This window comes from Procambarus clarkii, chromosome 58 (assembly GCF_040958095.1).
Source record: "Procambarus clarkii isolate CNS0578487 chromosome 58, FALCON_Pclarkii_2.0, whole genome shotgun sequence".
Taxonomy (NCBI): Eukaryota; Metazoa; Arthropoda; class Malacostraca; order Decapoda; family Cambaridae; genus Procambarus; species Procambarus clarkii.
In genome coordinates, this window is record NC_091207.1 from 19158065 (window position 1) to 19175422 (window position 17358).

General features: G+C 46.1%; 1 protein-coding gene across 7 annotated transcripts in view; it reads right to left on the reverse strand.

The window, feature by feature from the left end:
• The window catches only part of LOC123767948 (fat-like cadherin-related tumor suppressor homolog), a 511054-nt gene that overhangs the window by 41124 nt on the left and 452572 nt on the right, over positions 1-17358 (reverse strand). For 6 of the 7 annotated variants that reach the window (XM_069306644.1, XM_069306641.1, XM_069306646.1 and 3 more), the window contains 8 exons: positions 13577-13676; positions 8429-8850; positions 7134-7395; positions 5842-6530; positions 4830-4979; positions 3824-4035; positions 3540-3721; positions 98-121 (listed from right to left, as the gene is read on the reverse strand). In XM_069306644.1, the coding sequence (XP_069162745.1) occupies positions 98-121; positions 3540-3721; positions 3824-4035; positions 4830-4979; positions 5842-6530; positions 7134-7395; positions 8429-8850; positions 13577-13676 (2041 nt within the window). The remainder of the gene's footprint in view (positions 1-97; positions 122-3539; positions 3722-3823; positions 4036-4829; positions 4980-5841; positions 6531-7133; positions 7396-8428; positions 8851-13576; positions 13677-17358) is intronic. The other variant, XM_069306642.1, reaches the window with a different exon arrangement.

The window sequence follows — 17358 nt, forward strand, 5'->3', positions numbered from 1 at the left end:
AGATCGAGAGAAAGAGCATCAATAACTGTGACAGGTGAGGACAGTGATCTATTTACAAGTAATCAGAAGGACTATAAACTACATTAAAAATACTTACACTCAGACTCCACAGCATTGCCACCTGGGAAAGCAGACATAAGCAGTTGTAAAGCAGAGAGCTGGACACAATCACGAGAGAGCTTCAAAGAGGGCTATATTAACTCAAGCGCATCATTGAAGGCTTAGCCCGCCAAACACACACCGAAACTACGACGTTGGTACAACGTTCGAACAAGTTTTAACACCTAACCAGTTATAACAACCAATATAGCAAGTTGTAACAACGTTCTAATACGTCATAAACACGTTAAGCCAAGATGTAACAACTTTATTACAAGTTGTAACAAGCGGAAAATAGAGACAGTTTCGGTTTGTGTTTCCAGGGAGAGCCTCTATTGCAAGGATTAGGAAGGAATCGTATAGGAACACAGTTAGTCGGGTGCATATAGGGTGGAGGAAGGTCCAGTTAGGGTGGTGAAAGGGTCAAATAGGGTGGTGGAACTCCAAATAGGGTGGTGGAAGGATCAAATAGGCTGGTGAAAGGGTCCATATAGGAAAAATATATACTGGAATATATTAAAACAGCTTAACACACTATAGGTACACCATAAATAAGGTGTCGTCCAACCGACCCATCAACAACATTCAAGACCTCACGAATATCGGGACACCAGCCCATCCTCTTAATGAGGAAAGCATTCGTAACAACTATTTAGTGGTAAGCACGAACATGCAGTGATGGACCGCCAGAAAGGTGACTTTTGTGTTACTGAAGTTGGACAAACAGCAAAACTTTTTCTTAGTTTAACCGTAACAAATTTACAAGACCTAACCTGACCTCTCTTAACAATCCTAGGCCTAATACACGCTATCTTAGGCCTAGTGCAGTGCATAAATACGTGCCATATTAGACTTAGGAATGATTTTTTTTTTTTTTTTTTTTTAGCTTCATTTATCATGGACTCTTATAATACAAATGTTTATAGTAATGTTTAAATGTAATAGTGTGTACAAAAAAAGATAACTATTTGGGCGGTCCATCACTACATGTCGATACTGTCGACCAAATTGGTACAATAAATAGTCTCATTTCAGGAGGATGGGTTGTATACTATGCATGAATAGAAAGGGAATTTATTGTACATTTCTTAAATCTATAAACTAACAATTTATATATAATCAGAAAACTCAAAAAGGTTCGAACCTAAACAGTTATAGGCGCGCCATACACATATCAAGTACCTTACCCACTACACCACACTGAATGTTCAATGGGTAAGATATGCGAAGGTGTCTGGAGCGTCTATAGTTGTCTGGGTTCGAACCCTTCAAGAGGATGAATTTTCTGATATATACATAACTTGGTACCCATTCAAGTCTTGTTGCATATTATATATATTATATATAATATGCAACAAGACTGGAGAGGCCACTCCAGACCAGGCCGACACCAGAGCGCAACTCCATAGTCTCCTGAGACTGATGGATGCCTACTATATATGCTTGGTGACCTGTGCCATATACTGGTGAGGGGTGAGGTAAGACGCGACATGTGAGGGGGGGACACAGAGGAAACGTTAGAGAGGTGAGGGAACACCTATAAAGTGAGGGGAGAGAGAGAGAGCAGACTTCAAACGTAGAAAGGCCAGGGAGCCATAATGTGTGTATTATACATTGGGGAATTGGAGCTCTGTGATACAGAGCTCTACAGCCAAAGAGTGAACGTGGTGAACGTCTATACCTGGAATATTCAACAACACGAGGGGTGTCTACTAGTGCCATAGAATAGAAAAAGTGAGCACGTACTAGTTGTATACAGCAGATAGAGAGAGAGAGCTCCTACTAGAGGTATACAGTAAGGAAACTGACCTCTCCCTTCCCCGCAGCGGCATACAGAAAGGGAGCAGCGAGGCTCCACCATGGCTATACAAGGTCAAATACCACACAGTGTCAGGCGATGCTGAAGATCAAGAGCGGCTCACAAGAGCAAAACAAAACACAAAAAGAGCTCTGCAGATATGACCGTCAACCCAATCATTCCATGAATTGATATTCCTCAACTATGATGCCTCGTGTCTCTTGAGAGTCAAACATCTGCTTTATTCAACTTTATTCAACTCAGGTTATGAACCATCGATTTACTTAATGAATTAATGTTGCGCTGAACACACTATTACATATCGTAATATAATATATATATATATATATTATATATATATATATATATATATATATATATATATATATATATATATATATATATATATATATATATATATATATATATATATATATTGCATAGTGATGATCTACGATTGTTGAGAAATTGGAAGATTGAAGGGCGATTGTTGTTGTTGCCTCTGCTAGATGTTGAACAAAATGGCCACGATGCCTGTTACCTTATGATAAGATGTTTGCAAGATCTTGCAATGTGTGAGATCCTTAATTGACTCTGTGGGCAGAGGAAGACTGGGGAAGGACTTAACCTAGTTGTGTGTCCTGGGGGTAGGTGGTGTGTCCTGGGGGTAGGTGGTGTGTTCTGGGGGTAGGTGGTGTGTCCTGGGGGTAGGTGGTGTGTCCTGGGGGTAGGTGGTGTGTTCTGGGGGTAGGTGGTGTGTCCTGGGGGTAGGTGGTGTGTCCTGGGGGTAGGTGGTGTGTTCTGGGGGTAGGTGGTGTGTTCTGGGGAAAGTAGAGGCGAGTGGTCTGTCCTGATTTCCCCCAAAATAACGGCCGATTATCATACCAAACATCCGCTACACAAAAGCCAAGAAAACAAATGCTATACATAACAAAAAAAAAAAGTGGTTTCCATCCAAGATTAGCTATGAAAAGATTACCATAAAACACCATAAAGCAACACACACTTTTTATACACCGTATCTATCTGGCTATTACAAATAAAAAATCAAAATGATATAACTTTAAGTGTCAAAAGTTGTAAGGATGTTAGTAAATTGCTTTGCAACAGAGGCCAGCTGTGCAACCAGAGCCAGAGACCCGGCCGGATTGCTAACTTGACCTCTGACTAAGCCTCAACAGGAGCTTTTTGCAACACTCGTTATTATTTAGGCGTATGTGTATAGCGGAGTGCCACGATCACTGTGTAGTACATATTAATATATGCATACATAAGCCTGGGGGACACGCATATATTAAATTAACATATGTGAGTGAGAGAGTGAGTGAGTGAGTGAGTGAGTGAGTGAGTGAGTGAGTGAGTGAGTGAGTGAGTGAGTGAGTGAGTGAGTGAGTGAGTGAGTGAGTGAGTGAGTGAGTGAGTGAGTGAGTGAGTGAGTGAGTGAGTGAGTGAGTGAGTGAGTGAGTGAGTGAGTGAGTGAGTGAGTGAGTGAGTGAGTGAGTGAGTGTATGCGCGCGCGTTTGGCGTACACACACATGCCGATCAAGTTCACTACAGGCGAACATAGTCAGCAAAGAGTCTGAAATGCCTGAAGCCGCAGTCAGCGCTCACCAGCTGGCGCCAGGAAACAAGTCAGACTCACCTGTGGAATAGTCGAGCGCAAACTCCTCATTAGTGTTGCCGGCGACGATGGTGTACATAATGGGCTCCCCGGAGGGACTGGCAGCCTCCACCCTGGCTACCGGAGTGCCCTCCGGGGCGTCTTCCGGTACCACCCCCACATACCGGGCCATGGTAAACATTGGTCCCTCAGCCGCCACCACTCTGCAAGTCATTAACCATCTCATTACTCTTGCATTATCTAAATCGCATTTATTCTTCTTCAAGGTCAAAAAATCGCGCCCAGATTCAGCCAGAGTCACTCACCGTATCAAGACGTGAGCCTGGGAACTCAGGGGCTGCTTCCCGCCATCGTAGGCGGCGACGGTGAGGCTGTAGGTCTTGTCCGGGGCCATGAGGGACTGCTTCAACGAGATCTCTCCCGTCTTCTTGTTGACGGAGAAGAGCTCCCCGCTGCCCCGCACCAACTCGTACCGGACGCTGCCGAACTCGCCTGCGTCGGCGTCTATTGCTCGTACCTTCAGTGGGAGGGGAGAAAATGCTTAAAAAAACGAATTTGCAGCCTAGTCTCCAAACGACTGTATCGCTAAATCAATTAAATAAGTCTATCTGCTCAATACTTTCATTACCGCTATCTGTCTAGCTTTTCCCTTCTCCAATCTTCCTAACCTTTTCCTCTCTCAAACCAACCCGTTCTCGCAAATTTAATAAGTCAATATTGACTTATTAAATATGTGCATAGGTGACATACGTAACATAATAGATACCCTTAAAAAGATTCATAGAAAACACCGACCTTACCTAACCTTGTTAGTATCTTAAGATAAGCATCTTATTGCTTCGTAATTACAATTATTACCTAACCTATAATAGGAATAGGTTAAGTAATAATTGTAATTACGAAGCAATAAGATGCTTATCTTAAGATACTAACAAGGTTAGGTAAGGTCGGTGTTTTCTATGAATCTTTTTAGGGGTATCTATTATGTTTAGTATATCACCTATGCACGTAGTTAATAAGTCAATATTGACTTTACGAATTTGCGAGAACGGGTTGCTCAAACAATGCAACGCATTGTGTACGCTATGACCCCCAACGGATAAAACACGGGGGAATACTATGAAAAATCAATCGTCCCCCATTTTCTATACGTACGATGGATAGATTAGACGCGGGGACTTGAATTGGCGCGTTTAAGCACCCTCCTCCCCTTCCCAATCACCATCCTCCCCGTACCCCGTGCTGCTCTCTCACCCCTGGGTCACTATCCCCCCCCTCTCTCTTCCCCCCTTCCCCCTGTGGAAGACTGACCTTGGTGACCACGTGGCCCCGGGGGGCGCTGGTGGAGACGAGGGCGTAGTAAGGCTGGTTCAGGAACACCGGTTCGTTGTCGTTCACATCCATCACCGCTACGTGCACGAGGACCAGAGACAGCTTCCCGGGCGCCTCCTCGTCCCGGGCCTGTCGCTCACCCCGCGCGGGGAAAAAAAAAGACATTTAGCATCGCCAGGTTATCCAGAGCTAAGTCAATGCTGCCCAAGGGGATATTGTCCGAGGGTAACGTTGGCTGAAAGCTGAATTAACGTAATATACGTTGAAATAACGTCAATCAGCGTTGAAATAACGTTAATCAGCGTTGAAATAACATTAATCAGCGTTGAATTAACGTTATCAAAGTTGACTTAACGTAATCGACATTGATTTAACCTTATCAACGTGGAAGTAATGACGTTGCTTCGACGTTGATGACATCAACGTCGAGGTAACGTCACACTTAGACATTGTACCAGTTGAAGCATATTTCAAAAAGGTAAAATAATAAACAATAAAACTATTGTACTTTTCCTGTAGTCACACACTAAAAACCTTCTTAATGTTGTTTTTGCATTAAGGAGTCAGTTGTGAGAAGCTTAACTTCTGAGCTCAAGCTGATTATTGTTTCTGAGTGCGGCGCTCTCTAAAGCTCCAATCAAAAGCTGATTAGAATTTGAATAATTCAGAAGCATGTTGGGAAAGTCTAAATAGTATTATGCAGTTGATTCTCCTGAAGAGCAAACGAAGGTTAAAAATGTGTATTTAGTAAGCAATATGTAAAAATACATTTTGTTGTTATAGATTTAGCTACCCGGAACAAGTTCCAAGTAGCACGGGCTACTTGGAACTCACTGTAGGTGAGTTCCGTAACTTATCTGGCACAGGAACGGGGCAAGTAGCACGGGCTATGGTGAGCCGGTAGTGGACTTACCTGGCACAGGAGCGGTGCTGTTGTAATGTAAAAAAACAGGAAATACAGCTGATGTATATTGTAATGCATTCAACTCACCTGTACAACCAAGGTGTAGTGGTCTACCAGTTCGCGATCAAAAGGCTTTCCCGTGGTCTTTATGACTCCGGCGGTCGGTCGGATCTGGAAGCCGTCGGTGGGGTTGAGGATAGAATAGAGGACATGGTGATTGAGCGGAAGGCCCTTCACTCCTAGAGACACCACGTTGATCTCCTTCGTCGAGTTTTCGAACACGTTGGCCCAGTATTTGTCTTCGGAGAACACCAGCGTTGAGAGCGGGGCGTCTTGGACCACGACTTCAGCGGTGGCCGTCGAGGTGGTAGTTCCGTCCGTGGCCTTGAGCGTCAGGTTGTAGTGAGGCTTCAAGTTGAGCTGGTCACGGACGAACAGACATCTACTCTTGCTGTCGAACTCGAATCTTCTAGTCTCGTCGCCGTCAACCACCGAATACTTAACTCTGGACCAATCAGTTTCTTCATTTGGTTTTTCCGCGTTCTCGTCCTCCAGACAGAAGACTCTGACGCCGGGGAAGGTGGGCAGGTAGAGACCGGCGTTGTAGTAAGGCTGCGGGAACGCCAAAGGCGGGCTCTTGACGCTCCTGATGGTGATGATCACAGGGGCAGGAGCGATGCACTCCCGCCGGGGGTCACCACCGTCGGTAGCCCACACACTGAACTCCACGGTGGTGCCAGCCACTTCCTCCAGACGTCCCGACACCCAAACGGCTCCTGAAGGAGGACACCAAATGTGGAGGAGACGTGTTAGAGTCAGCATTTTGTCTTTTTTTCGTGAAAAGTCCTAGTTCTTACATATTCCTTACAACTTCATATCAAAAGCACGAGAAAAAAGCTTCTATTCATCCTCCTCTCATCGTCCTCACCCCACACAAACTGGTATAAACACAAAACTTTATATAATGTTTATGTTCTCTATGTAAACATTAAGAAATTATCATCAGACGGCGCCAAGACGGAAAGATTACGCAACACCGTGAGGACTGTGAAGGCACGGCCAGACTGTGAAGGCACGGCCAGACTGTGAAGGCACGGCCAGACTGTGAAGGCACGGCCAGACTGTGAAAGTAATGTGTAATTTCCTATTTCTCTTCCTTCCTTTCCACCCGCCTCTCTGTCTCTCTCTCTCTTATTCCTGGAGGTAAATAGGCTGGTGATAACCTCATTACTGTATATATTATTTTTTTACAATCCAAAAGCTATCACTTTATTAACCGATTGTGGAGAGAAAAAACAATCCAGCAGCCGTAACCAATGTGCTAGTCTTAAAGGATTCTTTGACGACTTCGTGCACAACAGAAAAAGACCTTCCCTTACCTGTAAATTGGTCGACAGAGAAGAACTTGAGGACATTCCTCTCGACGATACTGTAGGTGACGCGGCCGTTGAAGCCCTGGTCGCGATCGCGGGCGGTGACGGTGAGGGGGAGGAGGTCGTGGGCGTGGGCGGCCAGGACAGGCGTGTGCTTGGCGGCCGTCTGGAGAACTGTGCCCTGGAACACCAGGCGATCCCATTCCGGCCACCAGTCGTTCTCATCCAGCACCGTCACCCCGAGCCAGGTGCTGCGGGCCACCCCTGCCTGTCGTGATGAGGTCAGAAGGTCAGGAGAGGTCAGGAGGTCAGAAGGAACAAATCTAGAATGTATTAGCTGTCAAAATGTTTTTTAAGTGTTGCAATACTGGCTATCAAACGACTAGATCATTTCAGCTCCTCTGGGATTTTATGCTCGACTGTCTATGGATACTAAATGTGTTTAATCTCTCTTAAACCCATAACAAAACCATGAGAACACAACCCATATTAGTGATCACAAGCCACATTAACCAATAAAATATTGACCAGAACCTCAATTCTCCATTAATATTTTGATCAGTACACTTATTTCTGTTCCTGACTCTGACATTTTTGCCATTGCGGATTAATTAAAATGTTGAGAATTCTCGCTAGACTCAAGAATATCTACAGCGCTTCTCCCAGTCTAAACAACAATCTTGAGTCGGTTTTAGACCATAGCTATTGGTAGTAGCTATTATTTTAAGCCTCAATTTGAATATCACGAGTCTTTTGCTGCAAGATTGCGACTGACGGGATAAAATATAAGATGGAAAGATTAATATAATTCCCCCCCCAAAAAAGATTTTTATTTTAATTCAATTCGGATATTGATATCAATTTGATAACAGGTATTACAAATCTGGTATTCTAATAATGGCTAATTCCCTATATAAAGCCTCTACTTAAAGCTTTAACCTCAAGTATGAAGAAGAAATTATGCCACGGAGCAAAATGTTACCTATTAATGATATATACCTCAGTGTTTCGTACAGCATCGATATCGTTGATATGATGATATCAGCGATACAAGACATACACACACAAGATATCAACCTTAAATAATATACATTACATGCATTCAAGCACTACACAGTACCTACTCTGTACAGCACAGCCGCCAAATACAAAATTTATCATATCAAGTTTTAATTCAATTGTGTGTACGTTTTGTCCCGGGTTAAAAAAATATCAACCATTTCAATGAGTGACATTCGAGGGAGGAATGAAATTCCTCCCTCGATGATGAATTCAATCGAATGATGAATTCAACAACATACCAAGTTGGTGGCGGTGATAGTGAGGTTGTACCAAGCCGTCGCCTCGTAGTCCAGCGGAGAGGCCAGGCTGACCACTCCTGACGCGGGGCTGACCATGAACACGGCCTCGTCGTTGCCGCCCGTCAGCGTGTAGTGGAGCGAGGAGGGCGAGGAAGCCGTCAGCCTCGCCACGGCCGAGCCGACCGTCAACCACTCGCTAACCTCCACTACCTTGGCCGTGGCCTCGCTCGGCCAAGAGGGCGGGGCGTCCGGGGAGGAGGTGATCACTATCCTCACCGGCACGGAGGCGGCACGGGCCTGGCTAGCATGGTCCATGGCACGCACTAACAGCAGGTACTCCGAGGGTTCGGTGTCGAGGAGCGGACGTGCTAAGCTGATCACTCCGAGGGAAGGCTCTATGCTGAATGTTCCACCGGCGTTTCCTGCAACAGGAGAGAGGTGATTAAGGGTACCCCTTGTGTGGTAGACGTACCCCTTGTGTGGTAGACGTACCCCTTGTGTGGTAGACGTACCCCTTGTGTGGTAGACGTACCCCTTGTGCGGTAGACGTACCCCTTGTGCGGTAGACGTACCCCCTTGTGCGGTAGACGTACCCCCTTGTGCGGTAGACGTACCCCCTTGTGTGGTAGACGTACCCCCTTGTGCGGTAGACGTACCCCCTTGTGCGGTAGACGTACCCCCTTGTGTGGTAGACGTACCCCCTTGTGTGGTAGACGTACCCCCTTGTGTGGTAGACGTACCCCCTTGTGTGGTAGACGTACCCCCTTGTGTGGTAGACGTACCCCCTTGTGTGGTAGACGTACCCCCTTGTGTGGTAGACGTACCCCCTTGTGTGGTAGACGTACCCCCTTGTGTGGTAGACGTACCCCCTTGTGTGGTAGACGTACCCCCTTGTGTGGTAGACGTACCCCCTTGTGTGGTAGACGTACCCCCTTGTGTGGTAGACGTACCCCCTTGTGTGGTAGACGTACCCCCCCCCTTGTGTGGTAGACGTACCCCCCCCCTTGTGTGGTAGACATACCCCCTTGTGTGGTAAGTACGGCGCTGCTGTGGCTGCGTGTGGTGGTTAAACCCCCTAATGTGTACCCAGACACACTATTTAGACAACACACACACTAGAAACACAAATTAATACCCTATCGACAGCTAGTATTAGACAAGACGTCGCTCGAGACGCCATCTAAAATAACAGCTTCTTATGAGTCGTTTCGGTCCGTCCTGAACCATCAGGCGTATCCCCAAACAATTCCCCCCCCACCCCCCGAAGTCAAACGTATCCCCAAATACCCCCCCCCCCCAAGACAAACATATCTCCAAAACACCCATCCAAGGCAATACATATCCCTCTAACACCCGTGCAAGGAACGCTTTCCGTCTATTGTCTCCCCAAACACGCACGCCACCCACGCTCTGTGAAAATAATAACTCTTGCCAATACGTTACAATGACCCGAATGTCAACACAGAAGACGTCGCCAGAAACCTGACACAAGTTGTATTTTATGTAAACGGGGACACTATACATTATAACAGGCAGGGGGGAAAACTATCTTGCTGCGATATACAACAACCTTAGTTTTACTGTTATCCCCTGTTGACCAGACCACACACTAGAAGTTGAAGGGACGACGACGTTTCGGTCAACATACTTCAGCCACGTTATTGTGACATCGCCTGCACTGTTATCCCCTCTTCCCCTACTGTTATCTTTCTATAACTCTTCTGTGGGCCTTACCCACTACTTCAGATTATTTTTGATCGTAACCTAACACACTATGCATCTTATCTTGAGGTTATCTTGAGATGATTTCGGGGCTTAGCGTTCCCGTGGCCCGGTCGTCGACCAGGCCTCCTTTTTATTACACACCCCCTCAGGAAGCAGCCCGTAGCAGCTGTCTAACTCCCAGGTACCTATTTACTGCTAGGTAACAGGGGCATCGGGGGGGGGGATAGAAACACTTTGTCCATTTGTCTCCGCCTCCACCGGGGCTCGAACCCGGAACCTCAGGACTACGAATCCGAAGCGCTGTCCACCCAGCTGTCAGGCGCCCTCGATCGCCTATACAGAGGCGATTAAGGCCTCTGTGCTTGCATACCCAAGTCATTCGTTTCTCTATTCTTAACTTTGTTTTACGTTACTCAAACTCTGTTCTTAACTTGCTGTGGTTATCTTCGGGTTATCTTGAGATGATTTCGAGGCTTTTTTTTAGTGTCCCCGCGGCTCGGTCCTCGACCAGGCCTCCACCCCCAGGAAGCAGCCCGTGACAACTGACTAACACCCAGGTACCTATTTTACTGCTAGGTAACAGGGGCATAGGGTGAAAGAAACTCTGCCCATTGTTTCTCGCCGGCGCCTGGGATCGAACCCAGGACCACAGGATCACAAGTCCAGCGTGCTGTCCCACTCCCACTGTGACCGGCTCCCCACAGCAAGTTGGTGGTACATCAAGTTCTATCACACTTACCCTTTCTCCTCTCATTTCTTATTCTCTCTCTCTCTTCCCATTATCCCTGATTTCTCTTCTCGCGATCTTCTCACGAAACTCCTTTGTATTTTCAGAAGCGTCTGTTGGTGGGCAGAGGCCGCTGAGCGGACCACCTCTAAGCCCCAAGTCACACACACAAAACACCACCAACACACACACAAAAATAAGCCCATCTGCTGCCGGAAAAACACACACACCCAGTGAAAGACACAACGCAATTTCCTGCTTTAACACATCACAAACAAATCCAATAAAAACCAGTGAAATAAACCCCAACACTCATATCGCAATCCATCGCGATCTCTGTACAGTAACTCCCCCCCCCCAACCCCAATCCCAATCCCAATCCCTTTCCTCGCCACCCTTTTTTTTGAAAGAGAAAAATCATATATATATATATATATATATATATATATATATATATATATATATATATATATATATATATATATAAAATGAAATCAAATAAATCGTGTTTTCTTAAAACTTAATCAACTGGGTTATGTAAAAGTCATTTGTTTTAGGAATTTCCAATCGCGTCAAGCCTTTATAGGGAGATCGATTGAGACAGATTTTTTTTTATCTAAAAAAAGGGTTTAGAAATGTTTCGTGTAGCTTCAACAAAAGAATACGCTCAACTGCGATTATAAGAGAAACTATATAGAACCTGTCAAATACGCGAATGTCTTCAAAAATTAATTATTCGTGTATATAGGCCTCAAACGAGTAATTCTAGAATAAATATTACACTTCATTAATATCGGATTCCAGCCAGGGAAGTGGATACCTGGAGGCAGGAAGCCTGGAAGGTGGGGAAAGCCTGGGTGGTGGAGATAGACTGGAAGGTGGGGATAGACTGGAAGGTGGAGGAGGCCTGAAAAAGAGAGGAATCCTGGACGTGAAGGACGCCTGGAGGAGGAGGAGGAAGAGGGAGCCAGGCACCAGACAAGAGAAGAATGGTCAACAAGAAACTGGCGTAAAGGTTTTCCAGGAAGCTACAAGGAGCGGAGTACTAGACGTAACGGGATTAACAAGAACCACTCGACCGGAACACTAGGGCGGAATTGGTTTCCCAGGAAGTACTAGAGCGCTGTAATGACCGTAATGGGGTAGACATGAAGCACAAAACACAAGTGTTATGGCTGCAATTATATACGGTATAGAATGTATACACATCTATCTCGGTATGAATACCAGGTGCTGATCACTACCATGTCTCTGTGTAGTAGTAGTAGTAGGCATCCATCAGTCTCAGGAGACTATGGAGTTGCGCTCTGGTTGTCGGTCTGGAGTGGCCCCACCAGGGCGCAAAGCCAGGGTAGGTTGATACGGGGGAGAAGCTGTTACCCAGGCAGCAGGTTCCCCCTCTCCACGGCGCTGAAAGTCTCCAATGGAAAGGAATACGCCAATACGATTGGTTTCAGCGCCGTCGCCGGAACTGTGAGTTCCGGGGTTGACCTCGAAGGTGGTGAAGAAGGGCACTCTGGGTAACAAGAGTTATTTACTGTGTAAATAACACCGTATTATGTAAATACTTGAGCATCTGCCTGTAGTAACGGTATTAATGTTAGTATTAACAGTAGGACACTGAAACCAATCTTATTGGCGTTTGCCTTTAAATTGGAGACTCTCGGCGCCATGGAGAGGGGGGGGGGGGAGAGAGAGAGAGACCTGCTGCATGGGTAACAGCTTCTCCCCCGTATCAACCTACCCTGGCTTTGCGCCCTGGTGAGGCCACTCCAGACCGACAACCAGAGCGCAACTCCATAGTCTCCCGAGACTGATGGATGCCTACTACTACTACTTGTGTCATTATCATGATAAAAGGGGCAGGAGGAAAGATAAGATAAGGAAGGAGGAAGAGGCTACGGCTACATGGGCAAGCAGTAAAAGAGACTTCGATTCTCAGCCGTAAATCCCGGGTTCGAATCCCGGCCCGATCAGAAAAAAATTAACAGTTTCCTTTCATCTCATGCTGCTCTTCACCTAACGGCAAATAAATACCAAGAAGTTAAACAGTTCCTGGGAGGTGCAACTTGAAAAATGGTCAGTAGTTAGACACACACACACTTGTCTCGTGACAAAACCCGAGGAGGCGGATTGACTGGGAACCAATCCATAAATGTTCGACCCTGTTGACCCAGTAGTAGTAGTTGGTGATCTGGGAGTAAAACCGATTGGCGGGACGTGTTCCAGGGGAAAAACCAAGTAGCTTACCATAAACTATGTGAAGAAAACTAACCTAACCTAACAAGAGTCAGATGTCGTCTGCTCCTGTACCCACCTGTGTAAATAAAATGAGACAGACAGGTGGGGGGAGAGGACAGGTGGGGGGAGAGGACAGGTGGGGGGAGAGGACAGGTGGGGGGAGAGGACAGGTGGGGGGAGAGGACAGGTGGGGGGAGAGGACAGGTGGGGGAGAGGACAGGTGGGGGGAGAGGACAGGTGGAGGGAGAGGACAGGTGGGGGGAGAGGACAGGTGGGGGGAGAGGACAGGTGGGGGGAGAGGACAGGTGGGGGGAGAGGACAGGTGGGGGGAGAGGACAGGTGAGGAGAAGAGATATTCCTCCTTGAACCCGAGTGTAGGGGCAGCTTAGGAGGAGAGAGAAATTAGAGGGTGAGAGAAGGTGGAGCAGAGGAGGAGAGAGAGCAGGAGGACTCACCCTCGACGATGGAGTAGGAGAGTCTGCCATTCTCGCCCTTATCGTGGTCGAGGGCTACCACCCTCGTCACAGGTGTCCCCGAAGTCGATCCAGCGCTCACCTGTGCACGCAAAATAAACAAGACAAAAATATTATTCACATGACAGAGGAGTAACTATCATCTATTTACACTCTGACACTAATACATTTTCCCAAGAGAAATGTTCCCGAAAGGATAGATTATGATGTTAAAACACCCCTGAAAACAGCGCATAAAAGCCACATTTCACACCGCATTTGCAGCCACCTTCATCACTTGCACGGTCCATTTTCCAGCAATTGATGGCGACAATCTCCATCACGACAACCCAGATGACACGCATTTCAAGCCGGTTTACAATGTGGGGGGAAGATTTCACCCTTCAGGACACGGCTTGGCTTCGCCCACTCGTCTTCAGTAATACCAGCGAGGTTTTGCACGACTCGCTAGGCGGCTGAGCTTGGCTGCCAGTCCTGGAATATATGTACTGGGGGGGGGGGGGGGAGGGTAAGGGGGGGGGGAAGGGTAAGGGGTGGGGGGGTGGGGACACGCATTTCATATTCATAACAGCGTCATGGACCGTCGCTCAGGGTCTGCAAGAGAGAGATCAGCGAGGACCTGGTCTGTTGGTTCAAGACCTTCCCGGGGTCTATATTATATATATATTATATATATATTGAAAGCGCCGTGAGCCATTATCACAGAATATTCGTATTGGAGAGTAGAGAGATGGTCCAGAGTTCACTTTGGCCAGACTTGGGGACCTCTTATTAAACACCTGTTGAATGCCGTTATACACGACTCGTGCCTCCTGTTTTTCCCCAGTTAAAATACTATATCTGTTACTGTACCGGGTCGTTAGATCTGCTGGATATATGTGTTATAATCACAGTAGACAAGTGATTATAACATAATATGCGCCCTGGAGAGGCCACTCCAGACCGACAACCAGAGCGCAACCCCATAGTCTCCTGAGACTGATGGATGCCTACTACTACTACTACTACTGTGATTATATGTTGTATGTTAATCTTTGTCATTACCAGCAGTTGTCACCATCCCGACAGGTGTCTTATCCCTGCTGGACTGTCCCCCTAACAGTAAAGAAGTAGCTCCTTTACTTCTCGATCTTGCCTCGTAACACTGCTTTCTAAAGTATGCATAATTGATCTTGTCTCCCATCTCTCTTAGGGGTGGTGTAAGGCATCCATCAGCTTCTATACAGTTTCTAGTTATAAAATACGTTCTGGTAAGCGCCCTTAGGCTTTTCTGCTAGGCTTTCGCTAGGCTTTCTGCTAGGCATTCACTAGGCTTCCGCTAGGCTTCCACTGTCCTTGTCAAAGCCTTCATAACAACTACATAATCAAAGACCAATACACAATGGTCACTGACCCACAGGGCTGGCTTAAAAGCATTGTAGAAAAGGTATTGGAATCCCTCTCCAACATGCCCCGTGCATTTAGAGGCTGGTGCTGGTTACTGGCCAACATTGGGATTTTATGTTCGATGTTTTTGTTAATAGCCATCTTCTGTGTGAGGAGCAGGTCTGTCCTTGCTGGTTCGTCTATCTCTTCGCGTTGTCTGCCGTTCTGTGTGTGTGTCTCACCGACACAGTTTACACTCGTTCACACAGCTCTTCAGTACATCTAAAATGACAAATCGAGAGCAACAAAGTTTACATTTTACCCAAAACTTTACTAAACAGGAAAATATGACAATGTCTCCAGAAATACGGTTTCCACTCCTCTTCGGAGTTTGCAACACGCAAGCCGAGTCACTCTGAGCGGCCTTGTGGTCTGTGGCACTGTGGTCTGTGGCACTGTGGTCTGTGGCACTGTGGTCTGTGGCACTGTGGTCTGTAGCACTGTGGTCTGTAGCACTGTGGTCTGTAGCACTGTGGTCTGTAGCACTGTGGTCTGTGGCACTGTGGTCTGTGGCACTGTGGTACTCTGGTACTGTGGCACTGTGGTCCAGGCACTGTGGTCCAGGCAGTCTCACTGGGAACTGGCTACAAGCTACTGGGTGGGAATGAAAACACAAAGCCTCGCGTCTAAGTTGGAGCCATTCCAGTAAAATGTATTTTGGACCTAGCTCGCGCACGCGCGTTGATCACGCGCAGTGTAAAAACGTAAACAAACATCTAACGATAAGATACTTTTTTCGTCGAGGTTGATTCTAAATGAACACGCGTGAAATATACGCAACATTGCATTGGTTTCTGGTCGAAAGTTAGATTCTTGAAGGTTTTGCAAACTTTCGTCCAGATCTGAGAGGTAAAAAGGAATTCAGTTGAGCATAACAGTGACGCGCCAAGAGGTAAATTTCGTCGACATGACAACAGATATATTCTCCCCAAATGTAGTGACGTTTCGTAATGCTCTCTCAACCAGGCACCGAGATCAGTCAGCCAGCCACCGAGATCAGAGTCAGCCACCGAGATCAGACAGTCAGCCACCGAGATCAGACAGTCAGCCACCGAGATCAGACAGTCAGGCAATGTCAAGCACAAAGATCATATACACACAGAAATCACAATAGCGTGATGTATTAAATGAAATGTCGTAGCTCAGTCTATTAAGGTAGCGTCTGGGATGCTCCCGGACGCAGGTTCGAATCCTCGTCGCGGCCCTTGTGGATTTGTTCAGAGATCATATAATTAGGTACGGCACAATCAGACAAAATCATAGTCAGACACTGACATCATACATGAAACTATTTGTTTCAAGGTACTTTTCCCGATAAAATTTTATACAATTCCGATATTATTAAATACCAAATTTAAACCTATTGTCAAGGTTTCCACCGTCCCTAACGACATACATTATGGTTAATTCCCGTATCTAGGGACTTTGAAATATTCCTAGACAATTAGCCACAAATTAGTTTTCAGTTCGTGTTTACTAACTACTACAAAACTGGAAGCTATTTAAAACGTGTAGATCCTCTTCCCTATGAGCTCATATTCGGTGTTCTCTGTTTAAATGTTCAAATTGTAATGATCGCTACGTGAAAAATACCTCACGAAACTTCTACAAAACTGGAAGCTATTTAAAACGTAGATCCTCTTCCCTATGAGCTCAGATCTGGTGTTCTCTGTTTAAATGTTCAAATTGTAATGATCGCTACGTGAAAAATACCTCACGAAACTTTAACCACCGTATCTGTGAGCATTTGGCTAGTTCTTACCGTGCTGGTCCGCCTCCTCGGCCAGGTGCATCCTATGCTATTAGAGATCACAGCGAGGATAAAAAAAAACTACCACTTTCACTTACAGCAATCTCGCTGTTCTGTTCTCTAGCTCGTCTCGTCTAGAACTAAACATCTTGGAAAACAGCCCGTCCTCCAAAGACCCAAAAGTGATTCCACACACCCGCCAAACCCCCTATCTATGAATGAAAAACGGTTTACACACGACTCACAACTGATTTCGTTCGAACACTTTCGGAACAAGTGCTTTACTGACGAATTTTGTTCGAATCACAACGCTGTAAATGCTTCACCCACGTACTACAAATACAAATAATCGCCAACAGAACCTAAACACCTAACCTAACCTATGTCTATATATATGCACAATATACTAATATATTATAATATTAATTTATATTTGAGAAAATTCCTGTTTTGAATGAACAGCATGTTAAAATTTATGAATGCGTCTGTGGGGTCGACCGCAACCCGTCCTCGACTCAAGTCCATTACATCCAGCGGTCGACCCCACAGACGCATTCATAAATTTTAATATGCTGTTCATTCAAAACGG